General features: G+C 44.7%; 1 protein-coding gene across 3 annotated transcripts in view; it reads right to left on the minus strand.

Annotated features, from left to right (window-relative positions):
- PRDM16 (PR/SET domain 16) overlaps positions 1-12729 on the minus strand; it is a 343965-nt gene that overhangs the window by 49781 nt on the left and 281455 nt on the right. For all 3 annotated transcript variants that reach the window (XM_052793070.1, XM_052793069.1, XM_052793068.1), the window contains exon 4: positions 1908-2042. In XM_052793070.1, coding sequence (XP_052649030.1) covers positions 1908-2042 — 135 coding nt within the window. The remainder of the gene's footprint in view (positions 1-1907; positions 2043-12729) is intronic.

The following is a 12729-nucleotide window of genomic DNA, read 5'->3' on the forward strand; positions in this document are numbered from 1 at the left end:
GTGGACTGGGCTTAGAATAAAATGTGATACAGCCTTCAGGTTTCTGGCCAATTTTGTATATGTATGTAGTCCTTAATCTAAGCATTTCTACGAACCTGGGGAAAGCCAGCAGTGTACAAGTTAACATCTTAAAAAGAAGAAATGGGCATTCATGTAAAAAAAAACCTGTATGAACTCAGTTTCTTTCCCCAGTCTAAGACTTTTTTTAAGAAACCCGAATTCAAAATATTTGGTTTTTCTATTCCTTTAATATTTGTGCTTTTCCACTCCTGCTGGTAAAAATTTGCGGTACGAGCTTCACTACCCTTTTGCAAGGACGAATGCTAGGCAAGAGTCACCTACGTAGACCATTGAGCAAAACTGTACCATTAAGAAGTGAACATACCTAGCTGGCTAAAGCTATAGTTAGGTGCAAAGTGCTGGAAAGTATTAGATAGCATACGCAGCTGCGTTGGTCCTGTTCAATCTTCCGGGAGTCTAAAAAGGACTAGCCTTTAGTCCTAGATCCCTTAGCCTAATAATGTGTGCTCAGACAAGCTGTAAGATGCACAGAAGGGAAGCCGGGTCAGGCACAGACTCCTGCACACCAGTATTTTCTGCGCAGAATGAAGGACGGTGAAAGAGCTCCGTAACAGGTGAGGGAAAATGTAATGGCCCCCAAGATATTTATCCTGTCATTCTGTGAAGCTGAGACACAAGAGCAGCCTTGTGTGTGTCACAGAAAGCACCCAGCAGCTCACGTTGTAAGACAAGGAGTTGATGATAAATGTTGGCTCTTGGTTAGAATACTCCTTGTTGTAAGAGCACTTGTGAGTAGTGGCGAGTGGGCACTGAAGCAATCAGCTGCTTATTTTAACTAAGCAGGCTGAAATTTAGAGCTTTGTCCTTCTATCTCTTCTAGATTGCTTAAATCATGACCATTTGTGATATTTTGGGGTTGGGTTTTTTTTCTGCATCCAAAGTTAAGTTATTTAAAAGCACTTTAAAACAGGAACTAAGTTCACAAAGTGGGCTCACATTTTGGCGCACCCTGAGCTATTCTCGTTTTACGTGAGCCAGCTTGCTTCAGATTCACTCTAGCTTCCCTGTCAGCTACAGATTTTTAAATGTTTTTATTAGAAGTGTAGTTTTCCATCCTCAGCTCATTTTTTGTCTGCATCCAAATATGCCTCCTGTTTGCTAACTGGTAATAACATTAAGACTGCATTTCTCATTTAAGTTAGGTCTGAAACAGTAACTTATATTTGAATTGTACTCAATTTGAGGTTTGTAAAACTCCCAACTTGGATTGCTCATCTTGAATCCATTTTGGGGTTTAAGCTTCAAAGAACTTTACAAACATTAGCTAACGTTATCAAAATCCTATTAATTCCATGTAACATCCCTCGCCCACCCCCCCCACCTAGAGACCGCTCCACCAGCACTTCTGTAATATGCCTATTAGGTTTTTACTTTTCCTCCTCCTCAGCAGACTCCCAAACCATCTCCCATTCTCACTCCCCTCTTAAATACAGACAACAACTGAGTTTACAGCTTGGAATCGCGCTCCCTACCCAGCACTGTCAACCGGTACCATGAACTTTCTATAGTTTTGATGGGAACGAAATACCCACCACTGGTTTCCATTTGTCTCGTTGTGTTCTGTTAACGTAACCTGTGTTTCACACCAGGCGTTAACGTTTCACACAATCTTCCCACCACAAAAGGAGTCAGGGACTGGAAGATCACACGAGTCCAGGGGTTTTAGATCATTTCAGGGACCCCGCAGCAGTGCTGCTGAACAGACGAATCCCTCAGTCGCTTCCATTCGGTGCTGCCACTATAAACCATCCTCTGGCCAACCCACCCCAGCATCTGTTGAAGTGGTGAGGTGAGCACAGCAGCCTAGTAATTGCCAAAGTCATTACCTGGTCGTTAACGTGACACACGGCTAGATTCTGTTCATCACAGGAACAGGCCACGCGGATGTACTTCAGCCAGTTCCCAGCTCCACTCTGGCTAGCATCAATACAGAATTTCTCATTTCCCAGGTCATCGGCAATCTGTAGAACAGGAGAAGAAGAAATACATGGGTCATCTGATATTAAACGATAGCTACAGAAAGAAGAAAGAAAGAAAGAAAAGAGAATTATTTGCAATGCAGGATTCCAAACAAGAAATAGAAAGGAGAAAGCTGGATGGTATATACAATTAATAGAGACCTATGACAAGACTAAAATCCACTCTTGGTCACAATCTGAAGTTCCTGGTGAGCAGAACCTCCAAGGACATGCATCAGAGTTGTCCATGAGTAACAGGCTCAGAATTGCAACTGTTATGGAGACAAACACGCAGTTCTAGTAGCCACACCAGCTTAATTAATCAAAGCAGATAACTTCTCCAATCTATACCGATTTTAATGACAAGGCTCCATCTTCACATTATCTATTTTATCCTTTCACGCAGGATCATTTTTTATTATAAATAAAAAATTGCATTCCTTTTTTTTAGCAAACTTTCAAAGCAGTTCACTTTCCACAGTGCTGTGAAGTTATATTTTTAAAAATGCTATAACGAATGATGCTTTCATTTATATAACTACAACACTAGAAATTCACTGACACTAGAGGATCCGTGTGGTTGAAGGTGAAATAAAATCTGGCTAGTGTGCAAAAGAGGAATCCTTCCAAAAAAAACCCCCCAAACACTTTAAAGTCCAGGTGTGGAAAAAAAGGGTTAATTAAAGGGTTGTGGTCTAAGGAAAAGCAGTGTTTTACCAGGAACAGACTTAGCACTTCTTCCTTCTTAAGACAGTCAAGGAAGTTCGATGACACGGAAACAGAAAAGACGCTCAGCATTCCATACCAACGTCTGTGATGATCCATTTTGCAACTCACTCAAGCAAGCACATTTTTAAAATTACCCAGGACACCACCAAAACGAGGAAGAGCCCTTTGAGTCCTAAGTATGGCAAGACTATACTCTGCTCATAAGTGGGCCTCCTTATTACAGAAACTCCTTTTTTCCCTAGACTTAGATTTCCCTCCACCCCTACCAGACCCTGTGTCATTGCAAATTACTTCAGTCATCAAAAGCTCTTAACATGCTTTTACTAGCAATTAATTCTCTCAAAATCTCATGGGATACGATAATACTTTCCCATCTATTTCAAGACAGAGAAAAAAGAAAAGGTAGGAACAAAGGAAAGGAAAAATTAAAACACGGCGATGACAGCAACAAATCAAGTATAAGGTCAGGCTGAGAGATCTTGGAGCGACGTCGTCAGCCGAGACTCTCGCTCGCCAGCTCCGAACACCCGCGGAGCATCGGGACCATGCCAGCATGGGCGCTGCGACCCTCCGGCACCAGCCCGGACTGGCCGCCCAGCCAGGCAGCCTGCAGCATCACCAAGAGAGCTCCCACCTCTCTGCACCGGTCCCAGTAGACATACCCTGGCCTCTCACCTCCAGCACTAACCCTGTTTTGTCAAGCTATGTGTATTAAAATGGACGAAGGGAAAATCATTTCATTAGTATTTGGATTCTTCCTTCCTAATCAAAACATGGCACTGAAGCTTCACTGAAATACTGCATTTTCTCCCAGAACATGGGTGCATTTGGGACAGAACTGGTGAGAGGAACAACCCTCCCTGTGTTCACTTTCATTAATCCCCTGCTTGGGAACACTCTAGCAGTTGCTTACCAATTAGACTTCAGTATTTAGCTAAATGGATAGGCTCTGTCTCTAATAACAGTAAAGCGTAGAAGGTCAAAGAGCTGCATTGGAATAACGCACAAAAGGATTTTAAACAAATACTACACACGGCAACACCATGCACCCAAATTGTCCGTTAGTTTCACAATACTCTTGTGAGGCATTCCTAATAAACTCGCTTTATAGCTCAAGAAATAAGACAAAGAGATGGACACTGCAACCTGGAGTATTCTTGCATGTTCCTATGTTTTCAGGTTACCGCTCACGTTCAGTACCCGGAGCAGAGCCCCATCTCACCTGACACTGGCGGCAGCTCTGCGGATTAGAGTCCCAGGTCTCGAGTTGGGCATTCAGACGACGATAATGAGGCATATGCAATTAGTGACCACTTCAGGCAAGTTTGGCTTCAGTGACTCCCCCAGAACACAGTAGCAGAAGCAGTGATGGAGTTTAGTTTTCAATTCAACTGTCTTGGCCACAAAACATCATCCTTCCTCTTGGAGAAAAACCCTGCCTTGTTCATGCCTCGCATTCCAGTTTCCTGAGTAAATAAAGCAGGAGTTGCACAGGCAACGTCCTTTGCCACACTGCCCCAGTTAATTTCTAGAGCAGATCTATCTACTCAGGTTCGGTAAATGAAAGAGAGCTCCCCTGTCCAAACCAATAAGCAATTCACAAGTCAAAAACTGCATTGCAAGACATTTTCTGCTGGCGCTCTTGTTAATATTACGTTAGCAAATTCTGGTTTATGTGAGCTAATTCTCAGTCATTTGTTTCATTTTCATCTTGTTCGTTTTGTTTTTGAAGCAAACTCTAACAGTAGCAATCCCTCCTTGTGTTTTTACACGTCGTGCACGTGGCTCACCGCTGCGGGAGGTTTCGTGATGCACCACAGCAAACCCGGCAGCCGTGCAAGTGCAGCGGCAGCAGCAAGTCCCCGTCCCCTCAGCAGCTCTCAGGCTCTCTGCTCTCGAGTCTCAGAGACTTTGTGGTAGAGGAGAGGGTAAATGATGTATATTCAGGCACTCAAGAGGACTGCAGGGCAGTAAACACAAATCTTTTGCCCATTTCCATGGATTTCACTCCATGCCACCTAGTTAATTCCCAGTTACCCAGCCCTGCCTCTGAGCCCCAGTTCCAAGCATTTTGCCAGGCAGCCCTGACTTCCAGGACTCAGGGTTTTTTTTCTCCAAATCCCAGGTTCCTTGCCCATCAACCTTAGCATCTTTTCCCTGTCTTGCCCCAGTATACATTCCTGAGCTTGCAAACCTCTCAAGTCCTCCGTGCCTGTCCCCTTGCCAGGACGAGCCTCGGTCCCCGCTCCTCGTGCGCCGTCTCTCTCCTCCCTCCTTCCCACCTCCGCTGTAGCCGGCACCGGGTCTCCTCGCTGGCAAAGCCCTGGCTCACTCCCCACTCACTCTTCAGTCCCCACAGCCTGCCGAGCCAGTCGCACTCAATCCCATCACTTCTCATCACTCACCGGTTAAACACCTCCACCCCAGCCTTCCCCTGGCTCTTCATCTCCCAGTTGCCTTCTCTACCATAAGCAGGGCTTCTCCCACAATAAACACAGTTCCCTTTTCTAAGGGCAAAAAGAAAGGCAATGGAGGAATTTCCTCGGGCAAATGAGTCTCAGATCACTAAAACGTGTTACTGAACGCAGCCAAGAGCTGAACCCCCCCCAGCACGAGCTAGCCATTTCACAGCACGGAGCAGCGGGTTTTCCAGCTCCCCACATCTAAAAGACGAGCTGCTGTGCTTTGCTGCAGGTTCTCGGTGGCCTTCGAGCGCCGGAGCCCTTCCCCTGCCCTGCCCCACGCTGGCCCCGGGGCTGCGAAGGCGTGAACTCCTGTGGCCAGGGCTACATCGGGGAGGAACACCTACAGATCTGGGTCCGGCCATAAGCAGTGTTTCCACAGTGGCCGTGTAAAACCGTACGCTTGCTATTAACCCTCCATCTGCCAGAATGCAGGAGGACCGCCAAGGTTAGGTCTCATGCCAAAGTAAAGGACGATGAGAAAAGCCAGTCAGGAACCACCAATGTATGCCACATGAATCAAATCGAAGACCTCTCGCATGCAAAGGGATTTGGGGAGTGTGTGTGATTGCTCTTTTTTCACTGTAGACACTCCCCTCAAAATCGGTTGCACTTATTCAGGTATCTGAAGTTTTTCAAAGAACCACCTGGAGGTGCTGAATTTACTCTTCAGTGATTGGGAGGGGAAGGGAGACCCCACCGAAGCCCCTACTCTTCCCTAACTAGACTCTTTCTCGATAACCGGTACTTTCTAGATGCCTTCGATTACCTCCCCTTGAGCTCGACTCGTAATAGCAAAGGCCTGATATACGGCGGTAACGTCACAGGAAGCCATTTGAGGTAGTTTGGACTCTGCAAGAAAAAACAACAAAAAAACCTGTTCTTCATGTGGGCTGAAAAACTCTACTGAGTTTAGTCAAGCTAATATAACTTCTGTTTTACCTCAGGGAACCTCTAGGAACATGGAGGCTGACTAAAGCTGTTGACTGTTGTTGAGATTAAAGCACTTGTCTTGGCCTTACTGACCCCAAATTAGCTAAGAAAGGTGACTAGCCAAGCCAGCACCCGGAGGGGCAGGAGAGGGGATACACCTAGACCGAAAGTGATAACGGCTCCCACGGAAATTGTCTGGAAAACAAACCCGAGATGAATCATCAATGTTCAGCTGTTGATTTGAAGCCACTGAACAGTCTGGGTATATAGCATATAGTTTTTAATGGTTTGAATAAGCAGCAGCCCACTAACCTCCCAGTACCATTAATTTACACAGCAGCAATCAGTGAAATTAAGTCACCCTGGAAATACAATCTGGCAAACTCCAGGACTACACAAATACTCTATTTTATTTCATAGCTGTATCTCACAGATATCCCTCTTTCATATTTTAGAATTGTTTGGTTGAAGACACTCAGATAGCTCTGGGAAAACCCAGAATTCAGCTCAAATTCACCAACTGTTTTGCAGGGCCGCTGCACAAGGCTCGACAGCTCTGCTTCAGAATGAGGTCCTGTCTTAGCTAGAAATCACCTGAAACTCTGTGGTTTTATCTGAGTGGAGCTTTTAAACCCAAACAGGGGGTGTGAAATCTCACAGATCAAAATGAGAAAAGAGGAGGTTGTATGAAACCCTGAGAACTTAAGCCCATGTTTTTCACACACACTCACTCTACTCCATAAATAGAACAAGGTATCACAAACTAAGGCCCAGCAGCATCGCTGAACGATGTTTTGCATATTACTATCCCTTATAGAATGGCTTGCTTCTGTTGTTATCCATAAGGAACCTTTGATATCGGAAGAGCTGGAAAACAAAATAAATGTTCCGGAGGTAGAAGAGAGCGGACAGAGTATTACCAGCAATACTGTTGTTAAACAGCAGGAAGTTATCACTTGCCAGCTGAACCACAGTAAAGTAATTACGCGAGTTCTCCTCTCCCGTTACATATATTAGTAAAAGGCAATATTTTTAACTAGGGAATTTCCTAGGATTTTTGCTAACGTGTTTTTTCCTTTGCAATTGCAGTAGGCTAGAAGCAAGTGGGCAGTCCACTGATGAGAGGCTACAGTTCAGGCTGAAACACTATAATTCCATTGGAGCAGACGGGCTGACCCTAAGATGGTAATTGCGGCAGCACAGCATGCGGTGGAGTATCTGCACGTGGAGCTGGCCAGTTCTGGGAAGAACTGCAAAACATATGAGCAACTGAAACACACCAGAAAAGGAGGAGTACCACTCCGTCGTCACATCCCTGAACCGTGGAAGCATCACTGTCCAGCAGCACATAAAGGCAGGAAATACTGAGCCTGTAATTAAGCCACCGAAGAGGGAGTCAAGGCATGTGGGATCAAGTTCTCAACCTCTGCAAGTGCCTCCCTGGAACGATGTCCCTTCCTTTGCATTCAGACTGCACCTGCCACCAAGGGGCAGAGAGTGGCCTTCCGCTGCCACCCGTAGCGTCGACACAGAAGCAGAAACTCCTTCAAACCCGTACATTTTAGCTGTGCTACGTTTTATGCACACCGGAGAGACCTGACTGACTTTCACTTCTTCCATGTGCTGCAGTTTCACTCGCTCGCTAATTCCGAGCAAGAAACATTCATCAGGAATGAGTAAAAACCAATCACAACAGGATGTAATGATGCGGAACAGATTATTAGTAAAGTTGTTTAGAACGGCTCGTCTACAGTTTTACTTGGTGTAAACCCTTGTAACTCTAGATTTCTCTAGCTTTCTAATTTTCAAGGAACGTTATCTGCCTGATTAATAATAGCATTTGTTTCTATGTGCCCACAATCCAGGAGCAAAGGAAGGTAAGTATAGGTTAAACTACTAGTTACTTAGTCCCTGGCACTTAGGTATTCATTAGATACTTGCATTTTATCGCAGATACAAAAAAAAAAAAAAAAAGGCAAGATACTATCTACAATAACATAGGCTAGTCTTATAAATCTTGCCTTTAAATGACAATAGTTCCATAAAATTATCAGTATTTGCAAACACATAGTATATGCCTTTCCCCTACAGCTGAAGTAAAAATACAAGTGATATCTCCAAAGTTCGCAAATACCTTAAATGTTAATTTACTAGGATGCTTTGATATTTGTCTCACAAAGTGTCAAACTGTCTGGAAAGGATGATTTTTCTCAGACTCAGTGAGATACAGGATGCGTAATCAACTGATCCTACAAAGTGCTGCAGGACCAGTTACAGAGTAGGGGCATTTTTGAGTGAGTCCAGCTCTTTGTGGTTGACACCTCTAATTAAAGATCAAGTTCACACACTCACGCTCTTTTCTGATGTTCTATATGAAGTTTACATCACCATTTAAAAAATACTCAGAAATCCAGTAGCGATCACAAATTACTACCTGCAGTATCTATTTTTTCCTCTGTCAAATGTGCGCACACAGGATAATATTCTAAGACACTCTTCCCCCCACCTTAAAAAAACTCCAGAAAAACAAACTGAAACCTTTCACCACATCTTCTTCCAGTTTAGACCAGAAGGAAATCAGAAATTTCCTCTGCTGAAATTCTTCAAACCAACTGTTTACAAGTCATTGTCAGTAACAAAAAAGATTTTCTATTTCAAGGCTTGCTTTTGGAGTGCACATAAATAATTCATTTCTATATGTTTTTTAGAAGAAGCGTGACCAGCACCAAGAGATCACTGCTGCTCTGAAGAAGACCAAATGGAGAAAGAAAAGGCAGGCAACTAGTATTATCTATGGGTAAATTAAAGACAGCAAATGGAAGCACAGCGGGATTCATCCTGCAGCAGACTGCTGGAAGGCTCAATTCACCACAGCCACCTGATTTGGGATGTACTCATCAAAATAGTCATATCTAGCTCTATTAAAGCAATTGGTTATTCACAGTTAAGACCAGAACTACGTTCATCTCTACCAAGGCCTAATCGGTAGCTTTAATCATAAGACCATTCATCCACAGCTATGGCGGACAGATGAAGGCTGACATCAGATATTTAGCACCAACAGAAGAAGAAAAAAAAAAAAAAAAAAGATGCCACAGGAAGAAAAAAACCAATAGAAAATAATGCGTAATTAGCAGCAGTTTGACTTGGTGGAGTTGAAATTTAATAGTTGTACTTAGGCTTGCTCTTTGCGCTCAGGCTAGCTCTGAAATCAGTGAGGTAGTAGAGAGGAAAAGGAGAGGGGGGAGAAAGGGGGAAAGATAAGGGAGGGAGGAAAAGAGAAAAGAAATTTGTAATTAGTAATTGGTAACATTTTTTGCAAGTCTAAAACCATTACGTGCTGATATTCCAGTTGGTTTCAGGGCAACGCACTTCACCTTCTTGACTGTCTAAGATCTGAACTTCAGGATCACTGCCCCGCAAAGCCGTGTTCAGTGCAAGAACACATTCTGTCTGCCTTACCTTTTCGCCAAGTTAAACTACAGGCGGCCTGGGACAGACATGTACGCTTGCAGATCTGTTGGAAAAGTAAGCTTTCATCTGGATTGCAGCCTGTGGGCATTCTCATAAAGTTAATTACTGTGGGAGCACTTCCTTTGCCTCATCTCCCTCTGATCAGTCTTCCGTTTTATCCCACCCACCCAATCATGGATTTCTCATTGCTTTTTTTTTAAGGAACATACCAAAAAACTAAGTTCATCTTTTTTCCCTTTGCTGCAGATGGTGAGTTCAGTATATACTTCTATTTATTAACCTAAGGCACCTCCCATCACTTTTGTCTTCAAATCCAACAGTTCATCCAAGTATTCTCAATCGCGCTCCCCTTCCCTGTCGGCAACAGTGCCATGATTTTGTCTTGCTGAGATGTTTGCGATCTTTTCCCCACTCCGAAGTCCCCATCCTTCTCCTCTTCAGTCTATCTGGTTAAAACAAATGCACCTTCATGTCCATTTGGACTACAGGGCTTTAAACTGGCCCGCTGGAGAGACACGAATTTTGGATCCGGACCCAGAATGCTGGCTGTGGCTGTGGTTCAGACTCATCTCTACCCAGCCAAAAGGAAATTGTTGTCATGTTCCAGGACTCACTTTGCAGCTTCATCTGCTGTCTGCTGAACAGCGTTCAGGATTGGAATCCAAAAGGCTCATTGATCTTGCAAAGGCTCTGTTTCATAATTTATTAACATCAGAAATGCTGAGTTATGAAGCAAAAGTTATGGAAAAATTCTCTTGAACGTTTACAATTTTTTTTGCACATCATTTGAGGTTTCCTGCTTCTTTAATTTGTGGGCTCTCTGTTGGGTTGTTTCTTTCACGTTTTAATGGGCAGCGTCCAACATTTGGCCTCTGCAGAGGTGTGCTGTAGGACTGGAATGCCTAGGGATCTGTCGTCAGTTAGCTTAATGGATTCCTAGTGTGCATGAAGAAACGAAGCAACCATGAGTTTGCCATCAGTGACCCAGCGTCCTGTTGCTATAACATCCCTCCCCAGAAGCCGAAAGTGTAATAAACCTTCTCATCCCATAGTTGCAGGATCTGCCTTTGACAGTTTGGCTGATGTACGCATTTTATTTGGCAGGAGTTAGAGGGAGATTTTTTCCTTTTTTTTTCCTTTTTGCTTTAATGACCCACAAGCTGATTTAGAGCAATAAACTGTTGCCATGAAGTTTTGTTGTGTTTCTTTTAAATAAAGGGGAGGGAGGGACTGCTACAATTTATGACTTTCAGAAGTAACTGAAACAGAAAGTCCATTCTTGCCGCAAAATGAAGAGAAAAAGACTTCATCCAGAGAAACACCTCTGTCAATGTGTAGACATGAAGCCTAGATGAACTCATAAATTCAGCACTCTGCCTGCAATTAAGCAGGCTTCCTGGTGATTTGACAAAGAGTTAATGAGAAACGTGTCAGACAAAAACAGGTCATAGCACTGAAAGCCGATGGGAAGAGCAGCTGAGCCAAACCCAACTTGCTTGCTGCCCCCAGCTTAGGGCCACAGGAAAAGCTCTAAGTATATTCAGCGAGAACTACTTTTCTTTGTGTAAATTTCTTGTCCAAACATAAGGTCCTCCAGCACAGCCGGGAGTCAGCTTCCCGTCCCCCAAAATGCCAGACAATAAGGAGAGAAAATGCTATTCCCTGAAAGCCTCTACCTGCGCTTTAACTTACGCGTGTGCGGTAGACCTCTCGCCACCACCCTGAGCGAGCTACTCGGGCCCTCGTCTTCAAAACACTCGTACGCGCGTGGCGCAGGGGACTCCACGTTCAAGTTCTAAGTGCTCTTAAAAGACTGCAGGATCAGGGAGCTTGATTCATCTGCGACTGACTGTCCGGCTCCGTGAACTGGCTCTGTGGCCATCCTCAGGAGTGTCCTCAGCATCCACATTTGCTCCTGTTTGCAAGCAGACTTTCGGATTTTCGGCAGAACGGCTGGGCGCACAGGAACCGCGGGCTCTACGACAAAAGCCCAGCGTATCCAAACACTGGGAAAACTCAGAGGAGAGGAAAAGAAATCTTTACAGATCTCCTCCTGTCAAACAAGCATGTTGCTGTCTCACCAGTACCGAGACAGAGCCGGGAGAACCACGGGCGTGAGGCAACGCAGCTGGATTGCACCGGGGCCGGCGGGATCCGTGATGCCGGGCAGAGGCAGGAGCGACCGCTGCCGAGCCCGGTGCCGCTGCCGGCTCGTGGGAGGCAGCACGCCACTGCAGCCAACGGGAGAGAGACCGATTCAGGTTTTTAAAAGAACGAAATGTTTTTGAACTTTCACTCCCACTCAAGCCACACGTCTGGAGTGGAAATTTTCCACTGGTGTATGCGTTTCTGAGTCTGCTGCGGTGCTACCGTATTATCTGGTTTCATGAAGGATCTGAAGGAAAAATATCAGCAAGCTGCAGGGAAGGCTGTTACTGAGACATACTTTTGTCACGGAAAAATAACCTTCTCATTCTTTTCTCCACCACATCTAAAGCACGAGAAATCACGTGGAACAAGGCTGTTTTCTCCCAAAACGTCCTGTTCAATTTCCAAAGCAGAGGAGTCTGGATAGCTCACACAAGCTTTGTGAGCGAGGCTGAATTTCTCGAGCCTGTTTGAATCCAACCGAGCCTTCTGAAGGTCTGCCCATTATTAACTGCTATTTTCTTACGTACCAGCACAGAACAGCCAGCGAGTATTTCCTATGTGTCAGTTAGCTTTGCATGAGGAGAAAAAGTCTGCAAAATTGCAGTGTCATTGATGTGTCTTTCAAGCACAGCAGATTCATTCCAGCTGAACGTACATCAGACCTGACCGTAAATACAAAGCCTCGCAGGAGAAACCGACAGCAGCAATAATTATACAGCACACCATTTACAGAGCTCGTTAAATATGATCTCCACGAAGGCATCTCCTGCTCTACAAAGCAGCTTGATGCAACAGGCACCACAGCGTTTCAGACGCCGTGTTGATTACGCGGCGGAGCAAGTTCTGTGCAAAGGGGTAAAGAGGAGAAGCCGAGAACTCTTGAGAAAAATCAACACTGGCTCTGCTTTCCCTCTCCTGTACGTAGCACTCCCTATATTCTT

This window comes from Harpia harpyja, chromosome 7 (genome assembly GCF_026419915.1).
Source record: "Harpia harpyja isolate bHarHar1 chromosome 7, bHarHar1 primary haplotype, whole genome shotgun sequence".
Lineage (NCBI taxonomy): Eukaryota > Metazoa > Chordata > Aves > Accipitriformes > Accipitridae > Harpia > Harpia harpyja.